At 42.5% G+C, this 23,191-nt stretch overlaps 1 protein-coding gene across 1 annotated transcript in view; it reads left to right on the plus strand.

Annotated features, from left to right (window-relative positions):
• The window catches only part of CAPN9 (calpain 9), a 392,629-nt gene that overhangs the window by 220,538 nt on the left and 148,900 nt on the right, over positions 1 to 23,191 (plus strand). Inside the window, exons 9-10 of the mRNA XM_040430101.1 lie at positions 10,666 to 10,826; positions 17,856 to 18,013. Coding sequence (XP_040286035.1) covers positions 10,666 to 10,826; positions 17,856 to 18,013 — 319 coding nt within the window. The remainder of the gene's footprint in view (positions 1 to 10,665; positions 10,827 to 17,855; positions 18,014 to 23,191) is intronic.

Raw genomic sequence — 23,191 nt, forward strand, 5'->3', positions numbered from 1 at the left:
ATCACCGAGCCCAGTGGGAGCAACTCCGTAAGAACCCACAAAGCCACACTCCCAGCACTCCACGTCCTGCCTCTTCTCCTTCTACTCTCTGCTCCCATTTGTCCTCCAAATATACCTTTCACCGTGCCGTTGTATCATTCATCTGGCAGAAGGCAGGCTTCCGTGGCCCAAATGTTCAAATGTAAAAAGATGATGACGCCGGATAACCCTCTTGCCCAGCTGCTGACCGCTGGCTTGTCGAAACTGCTGACATATAAACTGGTGCATTCAGAGGCCTTTAGAAAATTTGTGGCCATGGAAGGTACCCGGAAGGAAATATTTCTCCCAGAAGGGCATCCCAAAGCTATATGGCCACGTTCAGTGGCAATTGACTATATCTCTGGTACACAGTGTTGGTGCCAATATATATCTGACCACAGACACATGGTCTAGAAACACGGGCAGGGAAGGTACATAATTTTTACTGCCCACTCAGTGAACCTTCTGATGGTCGTCAACCATGTAACCCGTGGCACCCGTGTGGATTTAGTGTTACCGCCAAAGATTGCATGCAGGCCAGCCTCTTCTTCTCCTCCTCCTACTCCATCCTCCGTCTCCTCCTCGGCTGACTCCTCCTTTTCCACTGCTACTGCCTCTTCCGCGGCACCCCCCAAGCTCCCCAGAACCTCTCCGATGTGCCAGGTGAGACGTTGCCATGTTGTGCTGCGGCTGTTGTGCCTGGAAGCCAAGAGCCACACCGGTCCTGCACTGCTTTCAGCTCTGCGATCACAGGCCGATCAGTGGCTAACTCCGCTCAATTGGACAGTTGGTAAAGTGGTGTGCGACAATGGTGCCAATCTGCTGAGCGCGCTAAAACAGGGCAAAATGACACACGGCACGTGCATGGCACACGTCCTGAACTTAGTTGTGCAGCGTTTCGTTGACAAATACCCCAGGGTCCAGGACGTCTTGCGGCAGGGCAGGAAAATCTCTGGCCATTTTAAAAGATCTTACACGGCCATGGCCATGGTAAGATCACCAAACTGATCAGTAACAGCCAGGACACCATCAGTGACATCATACATTATGCCTTCTTTTTGGAGCGTGCATTGTGTTGTGTCATTGATCAAGCCGTTGAGGAGCAGGAGCTGGAAGATGAGGAAGTCGCAATGCTGAATGAATTCCCAGGGGGGGCTACTCCATCTCAGACAAATTAGCAGGGGTCTGAAGAGGAGTCAGAGGAGGATGGTGGCTGGGGGGAGGAGGAGCAAGAAGAGTAGGCTTTGAGGGGGACTTTAAACTTTTCGGGGATCCCTGGTGTTGTTCGTGGCTGGGGGAGGAGACCAAGGACGACATTCTCCTAGTCAATTAGCAAGAGCCAGGGCGCTCCACCGCTTCCAATTTAGTGAAAATGGGGGCCGTCATGCTTCAGTGTTTGAAGAGGGACCACCGTATAAAAAACATAAAAGGCAAGGACCAGTACTGGATGGCAACGTACTTAGACCCCCGGTACAAACACAAAATGGCAGACATGTTACCAGCATCACAGAGGGCTGTCAGAATGCAGCATTTCCAGGCCTTGCTGCGAGATATGCTGCATTCTGCTGTTGCGCGCGCTGGCAGAGGAATTTCCACCGCGCCTGCAAGAAGAGGGCGGTTTGAAGATGTGTTGGTCACTTCACATATGAGATCATTCTTGCAGCCAACCCATCGACAGCCGCCCTATGGATCCAGCTTCAGGGAACGCCTAGATCGACAGGAGTCTGACTACATCGGGTTAACAGTGGATGTGGACGCTCTGAGAAGCGAGGAACCCCTGGACTACTTGGTGTGCAGACTTAACCTGTGGCCATAGCTGGCACAATTTGCCATGGAACTCTTGGCTTTCCCCTTATCGAGTGTCCAGTCCGAAAGGACGTTCAGCGAAGCAGGGGGGATCGTGACCGATAAGCGCACTCGCCTAGCTCACGACAGTGTGGACTACCTAACATTTATAAAAATGAATGAGGCATGGATCTCAGAGGAATTCAACACCTGTGACGACCACATGTAATTGAATTTCCTCATGCCAGCCCACACATATCCGCCACCACCCAGAACAAAGAATGGTCCTTGTCTTATTATGTATATACAGCGGCATAAAAGGCCTTTTCTGTCAGGTGAATGCCTATTTTTTGGGGCCTGTACTGGCCTACAGTTAAATTATTAGCCGCTGACCGCCTAATGTACCTCCAGCCACATCATCGCTACACTAGTACGAACACCTGTACGGCTCAAGCATCTCGAAGCTCGGCACATGGCGGTACTCGGCCGAGTACCGAATGTGCTTGAGCACAATGCTCGAGTCTTCTCCCTGCAATAAACGTGCAGGGAGGTACTGGCACGCACTGTAATGCCGTAGACATGTTGGGTACTGGCATTACAGTGATTGGCTTGCCGAAACACGTGATCAGGTGCTATAAAGCATCTGATGACACGTGTCCAGCTCAGTCTAGGCCTCCTGCACACAACCGTTTTTTTTTTCCATTTACTGGCCGTTTTTTGGCTTTCCGTATACGGAACCATTCATTTCAATGGTGCCGCAAAAAAAATGGGATGTACTCCGTATTCATTCCGTTTCCGTATTTCCGTTCCATTTAAAGATAGAACATGTCCTATCATTGCCCGCAAATCACGTTCCGTGGCTCCATTCAAGTCAATGGGTCCTCAAAAAAAAACTGAACACATAAGAAAATGCATCCGTATGTCTTCCGTATCCGTTCCGTTTTTGCGGGACCATCTATTGAAAATGTTATGCCCAGACCAATATTTCTATGTAATTACTGAATACTGTATATGCCATACGGAAAAACGGAACGCAAAAACGGAACAGAAACGGAAACACAACGGAAACAAAAAACGGAACAAAGCATCAGTTTAAAACGGACCGCAAAACACTGAAATAGCCATATGGTCGTGTGCAGGAGGCCTTAGTCATTGAGAGCTGAGTATAGAAGGAGAAAGACAGTGTAGGGAGTGTTATTGGAAGATTTTTATTACAAAAACTTTTCAGAGACCCAAAAGTCCTTTTAAGGACTATTGTGTGTGACAGCAGCAATATATGTTTGTAGCGCAACCAGCGCTAAATTACTCAGTATTAAGGAGAGCTGTGCATAGGAAGGGACAGAGTGTAGGGAGTGTTATTGGAAGATTTTTATTAGAAAAACTTTTCAGGGACCCAAAAGTCCTTTTAAGGACTATTGTGTGTGACAGCAGCAATATACACTCATCTAAAGAATTATTAGGAACACCATACTAATACGGTGTTGGACCCCCTTTTGCCTTCAGAACTGCCTTAATTCTACGTGGCATTGATTCAACAAGGTGCTGATAGCATTCTTTAGAAATGTTGGCCCATATTGATAGGATAGCATCTTGCAGTTGATGGAGATTTGAGGGATGCACATCCAGGGCACGAAGCTCCCGTTCCACCACATCCCAAAGATGCTCTATTGGGTTGAGATCTGGTGACTGTGGGGGCCATTTTAGTACAGTGAACTCATTGTCATGTTCAAGAAAATTTTTTAAATGATTCGAGCTTTGTGACATGATGCATTATCCTGCTGGAAGTAGCCATCAGAGGATGGATACATGTTCTCATCCTGTTTACGCCAAATTTGGACTTTACCATTTGAATGTCTCAACAGAAATCGAGACTCATCAGACCAGGCAACATTTTTCCAGTCTTCAACAGTCCAATTTTGGTGAGCTCGTGCAAATTGTAGCCTCTTTTTCCTATTTGTAGTGGAGATGGGGTCTTCTGCTGTTGTAGCCCATACGCGACAAGGTTGTGCGTGTTGTGGCTTCACAAATGCTTTGCTGCATATCTCGGTTGTAACGAGTGGTTATTTCAGTCAACGTTGCTCTTCTATCAGCTTGAATCAGTCGGCCCATTCTCCTCTGACCTCTAGCATCCACAAGGCATTTTTGCCCACAGGACTGCCGCATACTGGATGTTTTTCCCTTTTCACACCATTCTTTGTAAACCCTAGAAATGGTTGTGCGTGAAAATCCCAGTAACTGAGCAGATTGTGAAATACTCAGACGGCCCGTCTGGCACCAACAACCATGCCACGCTCAAAATTGCTTAAATCACCTTTCTTTCCCATTCTGACATTCAGTTTGGAGTTCAGGAGATTGTCTTGACCAGGACCACACCCCTTAATGCATTGAAGCAACTGCCATGTGATTGGTTGACTAGATAATTGCATTAATGAGAAATAGAACAGGTGTTCCTAATAATTCTTTAGGTGAGTGTATATTTGTCCGCTGAGGACAGTTAATTTATTCGCGCCACATCTCCGGTGTAAAGTATGCGCATCCAAAAAATATCTGTGACATCCAGTGTACTTTTTTAATACACGTTGTTTGCTGCGAACAGTGACATTAGTAACACTAATATTAGAAAAACACCAGTAGTATAATATGTATGTCAACGCCAAATAAACCACCAAATGCATACACACATATATTATATTAAATTCAATCTTTATTGATTAAAAATGTATAAATACATGATTGTGGACAGATGTATACATAGCAGTGATTGCAGGATAATTCTGCGACAATATAAAGGGTTCAATCCTTACAAAAATTCCTGCTGACAATATTATAAGTACAAGAGAAGATACAAGCGGCACTTCTGCTTTCAGCGGTGCGGTGCGCGCGTCCCGGGAGGAAGATCCACAGATAATGGTATAGTAAGGACCAGCACTCGCTTCAGTAATAATTTCAAATAGATTTAATGGTCACATACAAATGATAAGTGACGCGTGCGTTTCGGCTACTGTGAGCCTTTGTCAAAACATGTTTTGACAAAGGCTCACAGTAGCCGAAACGCACGCGTCACTTATCATTTGTATGTGACCATTAAATCTATTTGAAATTATTACTGAAGCGAGTGCTGGTCCTTACTATACCAATATTATAAGTAGTGTTGATCACGAATATCCGAATTGCGAATTTTAATCGCGAATTTCGGCACTTCGAGAATTCGCGAATATTTACAATATCGCAAATATATTTGTAATCCCGAATATTCGATTTTTTTTTTAAATACCAGTTCATGCGAATTTTTATGCGATTATTTTAGGCGGATTTTTTGCGAATTTTCGCAATCAAGAAAATAATGCCTGGACATCATGAATTCGCGAATTCTCTAATATATGGCGAATATTCACCCGAATATTCGCGAAATATCGCGAATTCGAATATTGCCCCTGCCGCTCATCACTAATTATAAGTTAAACAAAAAAGCTGCATAATGGCAATGTACTGTGCTATTACGGATGACCAAACACATCAGGTAAGTGTAATTACTCTATGATGGTCTAAATAATAATGCTTTGTCATATATGCTTGAGCCATATGGTCCAACCTTAGAGGCGAATGGCCATGTATATCAAATAGCTAATTGCATAGTACAAAGGTATGGACTGAATGATTCAAACTAAGCATGAATAACGAATTATAAAACCTATATCTGTAGGCTATGATGATGCAAGAACCGGTAGTGTCTACACCATGATAGCGCAACAGAAGGTAGTGCCGGCACTATAGCACCGCACATGACCTACAAAAAAACCCCAAAAACTCTGGTAGTCTATAACTGATAATAGTGGACCTCAATAAGGGTCTACACTATAACAACAGGCCATGCTGAGTAATAGAATAGCCTAATAGACATACTGCATGCTTACAACAGAGAAGGGGCACAACAATCATATAGGAACAAAGATAGACACTTACATGCCAAAAGACAAAAAGCAAGAATGCAAGGAGGTCACCCACCCCGACACGCGTTTTACTGATGCTTCCTCTTGGGGGCACATCCCTCTATTGACCCCAGCCTCACTTATACCCCTACAACAATCAAGGTTCAATGACACAACTGCAGGAATCACTAGATACTAAGTGCGCTCCCACAAGACGCAACATCTACCTCTCGTGAGACTGCGTGAGATCCCGAAAGAGCCCGATCACGGCGCCGGGTGACGAAACATGTCCCGTCGCCGGGGAGTTACACGAGAGAGAACACGAGAAAGGGAGGAGACCATTCCACCATCCAACCAACATGATCAGGAGGGGGAGTGGCCAGGGAGCGCCCGTCAGCCATCTTAACTATGGGCAATTCTACCCTTGTTACACTTAAATAGAATGGCCACACATAATATGTATGGGACAAAAGGACCTAAGAATTATATAGCCACTATCCCGGAATCCCACATGGCCACCTATAGAACAAATTAAAGAATACAGTAATCTAAATACAGTACAGACCAAAAGTTTGGGCACACCTTCTCATTCAAAGAGTTTTCTTTATTTTCATGACTATGAAGGCATCAAAACTATGAATTAACACATGTGGAATTATATACATAACAAACAAGTGTGAAACAACTGAAAATATGTCATATTCTAGGTTCTTCAAAGTAGCCACCTTTTGCTTTGATTACTGCTTTGCACACTCTTGGCATTCTCTTGATGAGCTTCAAGAGGTAGTCACCTGAAATAGTCTTCCAACAGTCTTGAAGGAGTCCCCAGAGATGCTTAGCACTTGTTGGCCCGTTTGCCTTAACTCTACGGACCAGCTCACCCCAAACCATCTCGATTGGGTTCAGGTCCGATGACTGTGGAGGCCAGGTCATCTGGCGCAGCACCCCATCACTCTCCTTCATGGTCAAAAAGCCCTTACTTTCAAAGTTTTCCCAATTTTTCGGCTGACTGACTGACCTTCATTTCTTAAAGTAATGATGGCCACTCGTTTTTCGTTACTTAGTTGCTTTTTTCATGCCATAATACAAATTCTAACAGTCTATTCAGTAGGACTATCAGCTGTGTATCCCCCTGACTTCTCTTCAACGCAACTGATGGTCCCAACCCCATTTATAAGGCAAGAAATCCCACTTATTAAACCTGACAGAACACACCTGTGAAGTGAAAACCATTTCAGGGGACTACCTCTTGAAGCTCATCAAGAGAATGCCAAGAGTGTGCAAAGCAGTAATCAAAGCAAAAGGTGGCTACTTTGAAGAACCTAGAATATGACATATTTTCAGTTGTTTCACACTTGTTTGTTATGTACAGTACAGACCAAAAGTTTGGACACACCTTCTCATTCAAAGAGTTTTCTTTATTTTCATGACTATGAAGGCATCAAAATTATGAATTAACACATGTGGAATTATATACATAACAAACAAGTGTGAAACAACTAAAAATATGTCATATTCTAAGTTCTTTAAAGTAGCCACCTTTTGCTTTGATTACTGCTTTGCACACTCTTGGCATTCTCTTGATGAGCTTCAAGAGGTATTCCCCTGAAATGGTCTTCCAACAGTCTTGAAGGAGTTCCCAGAGATGCTTAGCACTTGTTGGCCCTTTTGCCTTCACTCTGCGGTCCAGCTCACCCCAAACCATCTCGATTGGGTTCAGGTCCGGTGACTGTGGAGGCCAGGTCATCTGGCGCAGCACCCCATCACTCTCCTTCATGGTCAAATAGCCCTTACTTTCAAAGTTTTCCCAATTTTTCGGCTGACTGACTGACCTTCATTTCTTAAAGTAATGATGGCCACTAGTTTTTCTTTACTTAGCTGCTTTTTTCTTGCCATAATACAAATTCTAACAGTCTATTCAGTAGGACTATCAGCTGTGTATCCACCTGACTTCTCCTCAACACAACTGATGGTCCCAACCCCATTTATAAGGCAAGAAATCCCACTTATTAAACCTGACAGGGCACACCTGTGAAGTCAAAACCATTTCAGGGGTCTACCTCTTGAAGCTCATCAAGAGAATGCCAAGAGTGTGCAAAGCAGTAATCAAAGCAAAAGGTGGCTACTTTGAAGAACCTAGAATATGACATATTTTCAGTTGTTTCAAAATTGTTTGTTATGTATATAATTCCACATGTGTTAATTCATAGTTTTGATGCCTTCAGTGTGAATCTACAATTTTCATAGTCATGAAAATAAAGAAAACTCTTTGAATGAGAAGGTGTGTCCAAACTTTTGGTCTGTACTGTATATAATTCCACATATGTTAATTCATAGTTTTGATGCCTTCAGTGTGAATCTACAATTTTCATAGTCATGAAAATAAAGAAAACTCTTTGAATGAGAAGGTGTGTCCAAACTTTTGGTCTGTACTGTATATTAGCTGGGTCCCTACTGTTATAATACTACAAAGTGATAAAAGCTATTTATCTTATGATTTTATAAAGTGCATGTCAAAAAACACAGATATAATAATTGATATTAATACCACCACATTACCGTAATTAGTCCACAAAGACTACATGTTGATAAAATTGCAAGGGTTATAAATTTCAATTGACGCAGCGCAACATTTTCTTCATTGAAGACTCCATTAGGTAGAGCACCCGGCATCCCGAAGTGTTCGGCCCGTGCACTATGATGCTCGATCAACACTTATCATCACAAGTTCTTTTAGGTGATTGCCTAATTTTTGGGGCCTGTACTGGCCTACAGTAAAATTGTTATCCACTGACCGTCTAATATACCTCCAGCCACATAATCACTTGTTCTTTTCTGTCCGGTGAATGCCTAATGTTTGGGGCCTGTACTCCACTGGCCTGCAGTAAAATTGTTATTCAGTGAACGCCTAATATACATCCAGCCACATAATCACTTGTTCTTTTCTGTCCTGTGAATGCCTAATGTTTGAGGTCTGTACTCCACTGGCCTGCAGCAAAATTGTTATCCACTACCTGTCTAATATAACTTCAACAACATAATCCCTTGTTCTTTTCTGTCAGGTGAATGCCTAATTTTTGGGGCCCGTACTCGTGGCTTAAAATAAAAAAATTTCCGGCTCCAGCAGGGCACATTTTTGAGAATTTCCATTTAAGATGCATAAAAATGGCCCCTGATTAAAATACATATTTTTTGTGGGAATTTATGCCATTGATCCCCCTCTGGTATGTCACTGTCCATGTTGTGGGACTATTTGTGCACTATTTGGTGGCTGCAAATATGACCTGAAGGTTTTTCAGGTACGCCTGCTATTAAAGTGAACGTGCGGTTCGCGAACATTTGATCCCGGCCGATGTTCATCCCTCACTATTTGTTGAACTGTTGTTTTAAAAATACTTATGGTAGCTCCCTGTAGCGTGTTGTCCGTCCTCGGCGCGCATCATCATAGCCGAAGTTCACATCAATGACCCATGGTGCTTCACAGTCCATGTCACTTATTCGCAATGGTACCATTTTTCCACCCACTTTAACCACAGCATCATTCGAATAGTTCACAAACTGCACAGTTTCAGAAATAATTCCAATCTAGGCCCAAAAGCCAATAATCATCCCTTTTTTCAACTCTGATAAATAATATTATCAGTTGGATCAAAAAAGGCATAAATGCACAAGCTGACAACATAGTCCTGCCACTTTACAAATCACTCGGCAGACCGCACATGAAGTATTGTATACAATTTTGGCCTTCTATGCACAAGACAGAAGTAGCAGAGCTGGAGAGGGTTCAGAAAAGGGCAACTAAAGTAATATCTGGAATGGATGGACTACAGTACCCAGAAAGATTATCAAAATTAATGTTTAGTTTAGAAAAAAGACAAATGAGGGGAGATCTAATAACTATGTATAAATATATTAAAGGTCAGTACGGAGATCTCTCTCATCATCTATTTATCCCCAGGGCTGTGATGTCTAGAGGAAAGAAGGTTCATCTAGACCTCAAAGTTTTTTTTTTTTCCTTCTTCTGGATCAACGTTGCAGGATAACAAAAGGTTGAGCTGGATGGACACATTTTTTCAGCCTTGCAAACCATGTTATCTAATTTCACAATACAAACTGCATAAATGATTAAATAGATCTTTGAGACCTGATGATGCTGACGTACTTGTAAATCCGTGTGAGAATTGCTATATAATCAATTTCAAGTGTTTTCCCACTTGATATTAAAATGATCAGTTTATTTTATTTAGTTTACTAAATTTAGTTTCGTTTTTTTCATAATAATTACGCTCAAGAGAGTCTATCTATCTGTCTATCTGTCTATCTATTTATTTATCGATCTATGAAATCTGATGACAGATCCTCTTTAGATTAATATCTGGTCACAGCATTTTTAAAGCAAAAGTCACAAAAATGCCAAAAATATGAGTCAAATGCAGGCTAAAAACTTTTTATTCCCTTCATTCCTCTAGTGCAATAAGAAGGCTTTAGACTACTTTCACATCTGTGTTGTGCTGTCTGGTCTTTAGACCCAGCATGCGATTTCAAAACCACAGCACAATACTTCAGTTTTGTCCCCATCATTGTCAAAGGGGACAAAACAAACCGGAACGCAAGCAGTGTTTTTGCATGCAGCATTGAAAACTGAAGAAGCTATACTGGGCACCAAAAACTATGTAAATTAATGGTGCTGGATCCTTTATTTTGGACATTTTCGATATACTGTAATACAACCGGATCCATTCTGAATGGATGCAGCCAGTTGTATTACTATACCAGAAGCATTTTGCCGTGGTTTTGAGATCTCATGCCGGATCTCAAAACCGAATAATAAAAACTCAGATGTGAAAAGTAGCCTTACTCATTGCCGTTTATTTTTTATTTTTTTTTGTATTGTTATTTTTCAGTTTGCTCTAACATTTCCATTTTCATGTAGGATGAAATTTGAGGACTTCAAGAGATACTTTGATAAAGTTGAAATTTGTAACCTGACACCCGATGCTTTAGATGATGACACAGAGCATAAGTGGGAAGTGACAGTTCATCAAGGAAGCTGGGTCAGAGGCTCTACTGCTGGTGGATGCCGTAATTTTCTAGGTACTCCATAGGCTTTCAATGGTTTTAGAAAAGGCATGCCTGCCATTTATCAAATGAAGAATCTATTTTTCAGCTTTTTAATTGAAATAAAGTTATTATAAAGAAGTAGAAGTATTTAGTTATGTAAGTAAAAACCAGATAGTAAAAACATACACTAACGTGATGGTGTTTTGCCATTATTTTGCCTACTCCTAAGGAATATATAAACAATAAAATATTTAGCTATTGTTGATGCTCATAATGTTATTTTACAGTGGTACACCGGGATACAGTGAGCCTAACAGAGGAAATGGGGCTATGCAACAACCATGCAGAGCTCCATGTATACTCCATTATTGTTTTATAACTTGTTTCTCAAATTGTTCAGTGAATCTCACTGGCAGGTTGACCACCAATTATTACTGAGGAGTTGAGAAGGATCTTTTGACACAAGATTACATGCTGCACTCTAGGTTTCCCTGACCTGTATGGTTTCCCTGACCTCTGATTTGCCAATACAACAGATTTAGTTTCTGATTTTTTAAATGACATACCGGGCTCATTTTAAGGAACTGAGCGGGAAAAAAACAAAAAACCTAGTAGAAATAGAGTTAAAGGGAACCTGTCACCTCCCAAAACCATCCCAAGCCGCCAGCAGTACATGTATGTAGCCAGCAGCATGTTTCTGATAAAGCCTTTCTTCCTAAAGGCAGATGCAGCAAAAGTTCTGAAATCGTTGTTTTATCCCCTGCTGGCACGCTTCTCCACACATGCTTGAAGTCAAGGAGGCAGCGGCCTCCTTACTTTAAGTCACAGTAACCACACCCCTTTCCCTGCCCCTTCGCTGTGACTGACAGCGCTTATGCAGAGAGTTCGGCAAAGCCAGCTGAACTGCTGGCTGTCAGTCACAGCGAAGGGGCAGGGAAGGGGGCGTGGTCACCGCTGCCTCCTTGACGTCAAGCATGTGTGGAGAAGCGCAGGGGATAAAACAAAGTTTTCAGTACTTTTGCTGCATCTGCCTTCAGGAAGAAAGGCATCATCAGACACACACTGCTGGCTATCATATTTCCAGGCCTTAGCCGAAGACTGTGTGCCACTGTACCATGCCCCATCCAGTTTTGTACAGTATGTGTAAAATATAATTTTTTAATATGGTATGCAGTGGAGCACGCCTCATTTGTTTTACTGACCTATGTACTATAGCAGATGATCAGCGATAATTGAAGATTTTCCTAGTTTAAATGAAGGAAAATATAGATTTTATGAAAGACAGGAGGCGAACAATATGCTTTAAGATCTTTCTTTTTATTCCCAGCAGCAAACAGTTAACAATGTAAAACAGAAAAATGTACATAAGATATGTAAATCAGTGTTCACAAACAGCCAATCAACAGGCAGCATAGGTCATATAAGGTCTAATCAATCATGTGAACTTCCTTCTTTCTTGATGAGATTGTGAAGGATAACAGGATGCATGAAGAAAACTTAAACCTCCATGGTAATAACACTGGTTGGAGATTGTAGTAGGATTTGATGGCCATGAAAGATGTTTCAGACTAATAGAGAGGAGACAAAAACAATAAAAACAAGGGTCGGGTCAGTGGGTTGGATAATGTTCGTCTCCTGTCTTTCATAAAATCTATATTTTCCTTCATTAAAACTAGGAAAGCTTATGCTCTATAATTTAATTCTAACAATAGCTATAGATACCAACTAATGGTTACTGAAATAATACAGTGGAAACGTGTGGATCAGGTCGGAAATAAAAGGTATTAAACAGAGATTCTGAGGCCCAGTTGGCCGCCTTTAGAATGTCTGATAAGGATCCTCCAGATTGTCTAATTTTTGTGGACATAGCTCCTCTAGTGGAGTGTGCCCCAAAAAGAAAAGTGTCCACCCCTGCTAAGGACATAGTTTGAGAAACCCATCTAGCTAGGGTTGCCGATGACACTGGTAGATGGGGTCTGCAATATGAAATGAGGAGTTGGGATACAGATGGACTCCTTAGAGGTAAAGTTCTATGTTCGTAGTAGGATCATAGGCACCTGACCACACAAAGCTTTTTTTGTAGAGGGAAAGTGGGGTAGAAAACAGAAGAGCTATTAGTTTTGGTACGACGGACAATAGAAAACTGAACTCCTTGTGGTTGAAATTGCCTACGAGATATGTCTAAAGCTCGGACGTCCGAAACACGTTTAAAAAATATTAGACATAATAACATGGTTAACTTAAAAGACAATAACTTCAGAGTGAGAAGATCATTGTCTTCCCAAGTTAAAAATAGGCCCAGCACCAAGTTAACGTCCCAAGTAGAGTGATATTTGGGAGTGGGGGGCCTTCGAAATTTATTGCCCTTCAAAAGTTTGCAAACTAAAGGATGTTTGCCTATTGGTAAAGCCTGGATAGGTGCATGATAGAAAGAGATTGCCGATTGGTAGACATTAATAGTTCGATATGCCTTCCCTGCGTCGAAAGAATCAGAAAGGAAGTTTATAATATGGTTTAGAGGTGCACATACGGGAACCAATGTCGGTTGACCGCACCAATCAGACCAAATCTTCCAGGCTGATCTCTAAGATGATCGGGTGCCTGGAGCCCAGGCGTCAGAGAGGATGTTGCTAGCTGACTGTGACATTTCGTAATCAAGTCCTGCTGGCCTGAAATGAACCAGGCTACTAGAGACAAAAGATCTGATAGAATCAGAGGATGTTGATGTTCGAAATAAAGCGATGGATCCAGCATCGAAGTTAGAAACTATTGTAGGTTCCTTTATTCAGTGTAGTACAGATCAATACAGTGACAGCATCACCTCAGTGTTCCAAATGAACGTCTACGCGTTTCTAACAAACATATTCTTGGTCGTGATGTCCGGTCGGGTCTAAAAGGATCGATGGATGAATCGGAAGGATTCGTGGATAATCTATAGTCATTGCCAGAATCTGGGGGAACAAGGTCTGAGTTGGCCAGAGTGGGGTTATTAACCCCAGAGTTGCTTGTTGAGACATGGTTAGAAGTAGAATCCTTGAGATGAGAGTGAACGGAGGAAAGCGTAAAGGACCGAGGTACCTGACGGTTGAGGCGGGATGCGAAAAGGTCCATATATAGTGGACCCCAGAGGGAATTGATCTGATGGAAGATGGTGGGATCTAATCTCCAGTCGCTGGTGTCCGATAGAAATGGGGAATTCCAGTCCGCAATAGTATTGGACAAACCCGGAAGGTACATCGCCTTCAAAATGATATGTTTGTCTAGACAGAAATGCCAAAAATGTTTGGCAATATCGGCTAGAATCTCCGATCTGGTTCCTCCTAAGCAGTTGATAAACTGTTCCGCTGCTATATTGTCCATCTGAAGAAGGACACAACAATAGGATTTGTCCTTTGTGAAGCTTTTGAGGGCAAAAAATCCCGCCAAGAGCTCTAGGCAATTGATGTGAAGGGAAGTTTCTTCTCCGGACCATTTCCCTCCTGTAGAACAGGAGCTGCACCGAGCACCCCAACCAAGTCGACTGGCATCTGACTCGATAATTAGGTCTGGGGTAGAATTGAATATGGTCTTGCCATTCCAGTCTTAATTGTGTTTCAGCCACCACAGGAGCTTGTCCCTGGTATCCGTAGTTAGACTTACCTCATGTGAGTAACCCAACCCTTCCTTCCGATGTCGAGCTTTTAAACGTTGGAGAGCTCTGTAGTGGAGGGGAGCAGGAAAAATCGCTTGAATTGAGGCAGAGAGTAGGCCTATAATCCGAGCAATAGTTAGGCGAGACACAAAATTCTTGTTGAGTATGGACCAAATTTCTTTCCTGATGGTCTTCAATTTCCTGGATGGAAGGCTCAGAGTAGCAGACTGAGTATCCACTAGAAACCCTAAAAACTCCATCTGTCTTGATGGGGTTAGAATCAATTTCTCGTGGTTGATCAAAAAACCCCAGGTTGGTTAAAAGAGTTAATGGATGTGAAGGAGAATTAATGACTGAGACTGAGCCATGATGAGGATGTTGTCTAGGTAAATGATGAGACGTACACCCCGAGTCCGGAGAGTTGCTATCACTGGTTTCAAGAGTTTTGTGAAACACCATGGTGCGGAGGACAGTCCAAACGATCGGCTGGTAAATTGGTATTTGTGACCTTCCCATAGAAATTGGAGGTAGGGTTGAGACATGGGGTGCATAGGCACTGTGAGATAGGCATCTTTCAGGTCTATTTTTGCAAGCCAATCTATTTGTAAAAGTAGATCCCTCAGTAAATGGATACCTTCCATTTTGAAATGTCGGTAGAAGACATATTTGTTGAGGGTCTTCAAGTTGATTACAGGTCTGTGGCCGCCATCCCTCTTTTTCACCAAGAAGAGGTTGTTCAGGAAACCCGGTGATTTTACGGGTATTTCGACTAATGCGCCCTTGGAACATAGTTCCTTGATTTCTAGTTGTATCTAGTTGTTCTGTGTGTGAGAATATTACAGAATGAGGGAGCTGTGTTTGTATTGGTTGACAGAGAAAATCGATTTGATAACCCCTCACAGTGTTTAGGATCTATGCGTCTGCTGAGATCATAGCCCAGACGTGTATAAAACGTCTTTTTTAACCTCCCAAGGGAATGTGGGAAGAATACGTAAGAAGATCTGAACGCCATGCTCTTGTGGGGAATAAAGGAGTGGTGGCATAGGAGGTGGTTGGGAAGATAGGATGTTCTGGCTGAGGGGGGGGAGGGCCTCTGTAACATTGTCCCTCCTGGGACACCCGTCTGGGAAATCAGCCCCTCCGTTTCCCAGCCCTTGTAAAAACATGGCCTTTGAAGACACGTTTTAGTGATGTCTGGGCCTTTTCTAGAGATGAAAAGAGCCCTACGTATTTACTTATGTCCTTTACAAAGGAATCTCCAAAGAGTAAACCTTCTGAGGATGGGGTATTGGCTGAATTGGCCAGGTGTACTAGCTGCGGGTCTAGCCGCATGAGGATAGACCTCTTCCTTTCCATGGATGCATTGGTGTTGCCAACTAAACATACTGCTCTCTGGGCCTAACCCTTCAGGACCGATAGGTCCACCGGATCTCCAGAGGTAGAGGCTTGTTCAGTAAAGTCTACTGTACATTTTTTGTTAGTGGACCGACTATGTCTAACAGTCTGTCCTGGATCGTTCTAAAAGAACAATCAACTCCTTTTTTCAGGATTTTTGCCAGATTTGGACAAAAATTTTATAAGAGTTGGATCTATTTCAGGAGTATGTGCAATTTTGTTCGGGAGAGTGGGCCTTGAGCATTCAGAACGCAGCTTACTTCTAGCTGTCTTGTCTAATGGTTTCTTAAGTCATAATGAAACAAATTTGGATACTTGAGGTTGAGGTACCCGGTCACCTGACCGAGGATGTTTGATCATCCCAGGGTCAAAGAAAGGGGTACCCGACCCATCCAAGATAAGGGATAAAGAACTTTCCTCTTCTCCCAAAATTTGGTCTCCCTCATCAGACATATTATCAATGTCTGAATTATCAGCATCATCTAAGGAGGACTCAGAGGGGAAGAGTTATAGGAGTCTGGCTTAACTCTCAAAGCCTTAGAAGTCCACTTCATGTTGACAACCTCAGGGGCAGAGGGTTCAATATTGACTGCTTTAGCAGCGGTAATTGTGGTTTTTGAAAAAGCTTTTGTAGTATCCTGATCCCTTTTGGTATGTAAGTTTTGCAATTTAGTAGGGGTGGGATCGGTAAGAAAGCACCTTTTCTGAGCGGCTTTACCCCTATTCATACCTTACGCTAAACGGGAAGTAGATTCCTCCATAGACCAAAATTGGTCGGAAGGGGTAGCAGGGTCTTTAGGAGACTGCATAGTTTTGGCATTGGTGATAGCCATGGCTACAGATTGTGCAATCGCCTCTTGTAATGAAGATATGGCGGAATTGACCGCACATTGAACAGATTTTGTCAGTGAATTATTAATCATGGACTGTAGGATTTCTTCTTCCACTATGACTGAACCTGTAGTCCCAGGTATTTTATTGGTATCCTCAGCGGACATGGTAATGGTAAGTATATGGATAATTTATCAGGAATATAATAAATTTTATATAGGGAAATAAAGAATAATATATATATATATTAGATATATATATATATATATATATATATATATATAAAAATAAAAAATCTGAGACACACAGATATTAAGGCATTGAAAAGGATATTGCACTCAGAGAGTAGTTGAGCGGTGTACCTGACAGGATTGCAGAGAGCATCTGACTGAAACAGTGTGAGAAAAAAGGGCGCAGGCTGAGGACCAACCAGCGTGAGCTCACTGGAAAAAACGGAGCAGTGAGGTAAAGCGAAAGTAAACTGACGTCGCTATGGAGGTAAGGTTAGAAAAGGAAAATGTATGGAAAAAGGAGGGTGTATGGAGGGGAGTATCGGCAGGAATATCGGTAAATAAACTCCTCACAGTATAGAGAGATTTGTGAACAGAGAGTGGGTCAATAAATATTCAGAAAAAACATGGAATATATATATATATATATATATATATATATATTATAGGGAACTTATCAATAAGGTAAACGATATATATATATATATATACATACATATATATATCAGTACATATATTTCAGACTGCAGTGAAGTTGATATGGATATAAATATATATATATATATATATAATAACTATATGAGTAGAGCAATTTACGTATCTTTCTGGGAGTCGAGCAGCAAGAAAGAAGGAAGTTCACATGATTGATTAGACCTTATATGACCTATTCTGCCTGTTGATTGGCTGTTTGTGAACACTGATTTACATATCTTATGTACATTTTTCTGTTTTACATTGTTAACTGTTTGCTGCTGGGAGCAAAAAGAAAGATCTTAAAGCATAATGGAGTCTCCTGCCTTGATATAAAATCTATCATTCTTCTAGAGGATAATACAATTCAATGGATATACTGGTTTAATTTTAAAATGGGCATTATATAGCATTTGATTCAATTGACACTATCTTTAGGTTAATAATATACAAATATGTGTTTATATATATATATATATATATTTTTTTTTTTTTGCATTATAGACACTTTCTGGTCAAATCCACAGATAAAGCTGAGCCTGAAAGAAGAGGACGATGGCCACAATGAGTGCACGTTCATTGCTGCTTTAATGCAAAAAAATAGACGCAAGTTGAAAAAAAGTGGAGCTGATCTGTTAACAATAGGATATTCAATTTACCAGGTTAAAATTCATGTATATGTATATTAAACTATAATTTGTCCTAAATGATGACTTAGTGATTCAATAGTTACATGGCTAAACAGGTTTTATAAGTATACAAACTTCAAAATTCTTTGCTGATTAGTTTGTATCTGATAATGGTCTGAGCTTTGTTTTCATAGACCTCCAAATTCCATGGATGTCTCTCCAGAGGATCTGGAGCTTTGTATCAGAAAGACAAAGTTCAGATCTTTGAAAAAAATTTGCTTAATGGGGTTGTCCGAGTGTTTAATAGTATGTAATCAGTGGGGGTCCCTGAAGCCCAGCACCCCAGTTAATTGGCTATCTGAAGAGGATGTGGTGCTTCATTGAACACCAGGGACTCCTTGCGGCTTACCAAGCACAGCACCATCCTTTGGATAGTACTTGTGTTTGGTGCACCTTGGCCATGTGACCAATGAATGTGATGTCAGTGGCCTAGGAGGCATCCCAGTCTCTTCAAACAGCTAATCTGTTGGAGATTCGCTTTGGGGTCCTTTGATGAAAGATCACTGGCTTAAAAATTCACTATCACCATCCATTTAGTCAATATTTCTCCAGCCATTTGTATAAACAAATGGAGTGGAAATAAGTAACTTTTACCTTCTTAGTAAGTAGCCGTGGCTATTGTAGCTAAATGTAACCATATTGAAATGGTTTAATAACTTTTTTAATTTGACATCTTATTTGTATGTATACAATCTGTAATCAACCTAAGAAATAATGTCACAGTATATCAATGATTCTTGGCAAGGTAGTTATAAATGGTACATTCTCAGACGGGGTCAACGTTAGCAGTACCTCAGGGGTCAGTATTGGGCCCTATTCTCTTTAATGATCTTGTAGAAGGCTTGCACAGTAAAATATCAATTTTTGCTGATAAAACTGTGTAAAGTAATAAACACGGAAGAGGACAGTATACTGCTACAGATACCCGACCCTGACCCCGACACCTGACTTTCATATTTGACTCTAACATGTGAGTTTGACTTATACTCTTCATAGGTCAGGGTCAAAGTCAGAATGAGTTATAGATATACTGTGTATGTGTATGCTAAATCAATTAACCAAAGTAAGTATATAGCGGAGCTTCTGGCTATGTGTCTAAAATACTGTAAGCTAACACATTACAGTGTTATATCAGTGGTTAGGTTACTGGTTTGTGCACTGGAGTTATTGGGTTCAAAACCCATTAGTTACTTTAAAACAAGTTAATGTTTTTAAACATTACATGAGAGACAAATTAAAGTGATATTTGACGCTGATGTCTGACTTTCCTGGCTAGTCAGCGTCACAATGACTTTTAGCTTTACTGTGTTTTTGTATGCTAAATCACATAGATGAAGAAAATCCCAAACTAGTTTTAGGGAAGCCTATAGCTCAGTAGTAATGCAATTGTCTCACATACAGTGTTCTTGGGTTCTTGGACAAGTGCTTTCGGCCAGGGACGCTACATTTCCCTGACTGCACACTGGGTGAATGTTGTGGAGGCTGGGAGCCACTCGTACCCTGGGATGGCACAGGTCCTACCGACGCCAAGGATTGCGGGTCCCATTTCCATCAGGGTTTCCGCCACTACCTACGTTAGTGGCTCCAACCCCCACTTCTCCTCATCCGCCTCCTCCTCCACTTTCACCTCCGAATTATCCACGTGCAGCACCAGTCAGTCTTCAGTCGGTAGCTAGAAGCAGTGTAGCACTGCAGTGGGGAAGCGGCAACAGGCCGTGCTGAAGCTGAGCTGCCTAGGTGACAAACCGCACACCACTGCAGAGCTGTGGCAGGGGATAAGAGACAAGACAGAGCTGTGGCTCTCGCCACTTAACCTAGAACAAGGCATGGTTGTGTCTGATAATGGCCGTAACTCGTGGCGGCTTTGGAGCCACATCCCATGCCTTGCCCACGTATACAACCTTGTGGTTCAGAGGTTTCTAAAAACATACCCCAATTTACCTGAGCTACTGGTGAAGGTGCGCTTCATGTGTGAACATTTCCGCAAAGTCACCGACAGTTTCAGCCGGTCTGTCACTGCTGCAGCAATGCTTGAAATTGCCAGCTCACCGGCTGTTGTGCGATGTGAGCATGCGCTGGAACTCCCCATTCCACATGTTGGCCAGGCTTTGTGAGCAGCTTTGTGGAATAACTAACGCTATTGGAATAACTAATTGCACTGGTGTGATATACCTGTTGCCCCCCCCCCCCAAAAAAAAACAAACAAACGGGATTGAGGGTTGTGGTATACTTATAATATACCTTCTAACATAGAAAGTATATTATAGTGCATTTGTATTGTGCAGCAGTTGTGTGCGGTTCTGCTGAGATACTGCAGCTAGATAGAGGGACAAACACTATTCGAATAACTAATTACAACTGGTGTGATATATCTGTTGCCTCAAAAAAAACTGGGTCCATTCACACGTCCGCATTTTTATATCCGGGATTGCGATCCGTTTTTTGTGGATCCGTTGTTCCGCAAAAATGTTTCCGTATGTGATCCGTTTTTGCGGATCCGCAAAAATGGATAACATGATGTAAATTTAAAATGCTAAAAAAGTTGTAATATAACTATATAATATAACTATAACAACGGATCCGCAAAAACGGGTGACATACGGATAGCATCCGTGTGACATCTGTTTTTTTTGCGGAACCATAGAAATCAATGAGACAACGGGGCGCATTTAACTGACTAGAATAGGACCTGATCTATTTTTATGCGGAGCATCGGAACGGGCATACGGAAGCGGACAGCACACGGTGTGCTGTCCGCTTTTTTTGCGGATCCATTGAAATGAATGGTTCCGCATCCAATCCGCAAAAAAAAACGGATCGGATGCGGTTAAAAAATGCGGACGTGTGAATGGACCCTTATGGGTGTGATATACCTGCCTCCACAAAATACTGATTAGGGGTTTGATATAGATGCTTCCGCAAAATACTCATTGAGGGGTGTGATGCACCAGCGTCCACCAAATGTTGATTAAGGGGTTTGATATACCAGCTTCCAGCAAATACTCATTAAGGGGTTCTATATACCTGTTTCCACAAAATACTGATAGAGGGGATTGATATACCGGCTTCCACCAAAATTAATTGAGGCCTGCGATACACCGGCTTCCACCAAATATTGATTAAGGGGTTTGATTTACCGGCTTCCAGCAAATACTCATTAATTGAGATGGCCTTGCGGTTCGCCCGGCGGTCGTTTCGCTGCGAACTTTGCGAACATATGGCGATATTCGCGCCCGCCATATTCTTTTATATTTTGAAGAACTTTGACCCATGATACATGCATCAGATGGTAGAGGACAGCCAATTGAAAAGTTTCAGCACATGGACTTATAAATAAACCTGATCTGGGCGTCATTTTATATTCAGTATTTTGCCAGTGTAGGGAGAGGTTGCTGTATGGAGCAGGACTGTTAGGGACACAAATCGCTAGCTAATAGGGCCACAAAAGTCCTTTTAAGTACTGGTATAGGTGTGCTATCGATAGGTGTGACATACTAAGGGGTGTAATATACTTATAATATACTTTCTAACATAGAAAGTATATTATAGTGCAATTGTATTATGCAGCAGTTGTGTGCGGTTTTGCTGCGTCACCGCATCTACACAGAGTGACAAACACTATTTGAAGAAATCATTTCTACTGGTGTGATTTACCAGTTGCCCCCCCAAAAAACTGATTGAAGCAGGGGTGTTATATACCAATAATATACTTTATATATAGTGCATTTAGGTAGTGCAGCATTTGTACACGGTTTTGCTGCATCACTGCATGTACACAGAGTGACAAACACTATTTGACGAAATAATTTCTACTGGTGTGATTTACCAGTTGCCCCCCCAAAAAACTGATTGAGGCAGGGGTGTAATATACCTTCTTCCACAAATACTGCTCTACTATAGGGACTTTTGTCACAGGGTCATTTTGAATATGACAGGCATAGGAAGAGGCAGGCCATTCCGCAGGGGTGGTAGGGGTCGGCCAGGTGCACCAGGCCGGAGCCTAAGTGGGAAGTTGCAGAAGGTGCGTGCGATTACGTCAAAGGACGCACCAGACTTGGTTGAGTGGATCACTCAGCCTTCCGCTTCTGCACCCTCCTCATCCTCTGTATCTGCACCCTCTTCACTCTCTGTTGTATCCCCCCCCAAAGACACCACCACCACCACCATATCCCCTCGGCTCGAGTCAGAGGAATTGTTTTCCCATAGATTCCAAGACCTTACTGATGTGCAGCTATTCTTGGCATCAGATCAGGAAGAGGAGGTATCAACGGTCGCCACCCAGCAGTCTGACGACAGTACCCAGATCAGCCCAAGGACGGTGGTCCCCGCTGTTGCTGCCTACTCTGAGATCTCTAATGTCAGTGGTGGTGAAGGTAACAAATCCGATGATGATGTGTCGATGGATGTCATGTGAGTGCCCACAAGAGAGGAACAGGAGAGGAGTTCAGAGGGAGATACGGAGCAGCAGATAGGGAGGAGAAGCAGGCAGAACTCGCAGTGCACAGGAGCCAAAAAGCAGACTACTAATGTATCTGAAACAAAACATCCACCATGCACGGTCACATCTGGCGCTCCCAAGACGCCGGCACATGGCTCCGCATTGTGGGCTTTTTTTAATGTGTCCGTTGCTGACAATAGTGTTGCCATCTGCAGCCTGTGCATAAGTCGCGGTAAGTCCAACACTCACCTAGGGACGACCGCCTTAAGAAGGCACCTGGCCTCCCATCACCAAGCCCAGTGGGAGCAACACTGTCAGAACCCAAAAAGCCACACTCCCGGCGCTCACCATCCTGCCTCTTCTCCTTCTACTCTCTCCTCCCAGTTATCCTCCACTAAACCTTCCACCGTGCCGTCGTCGCGTTCATCTGGCACGAGGCAGGCTTCCTTGCCCCAAATGTTCGAGCGAAAAAAGATGATGTCGGATAACCCTCTTGGCCAACGGCTGACAGCTGGCTTGTCAGAACTACTAGCCCGCCAACTACTGCCATATAAACTGGTGGACTCGGAGGCCTTTAGAAAATTTGTGGCCATTAGGACACCGCAATGGAAGGTCGTTCAGAAGGAAATAATTCTCCCAGAAGGGCATCCCAGAGCTATATGGCCACGTTCAGCAGCAAGTGAATGTATCTCTGGCACACAGTGTCTGTTCCA

The sequence above is a fragment of the Bufo bufo genome, chromosome 4, assembly GCF_905171765.1.
Source record: "Bufo bufo chromosome 4, aBufBuf1.1, whole genome shotgun sequence".
Taxonomy (NCBI): Eukaryota; Metazoa; Chordata; class Amphibia; order Anura; family Bufonidae; genus Bufo; species Bufo bufo.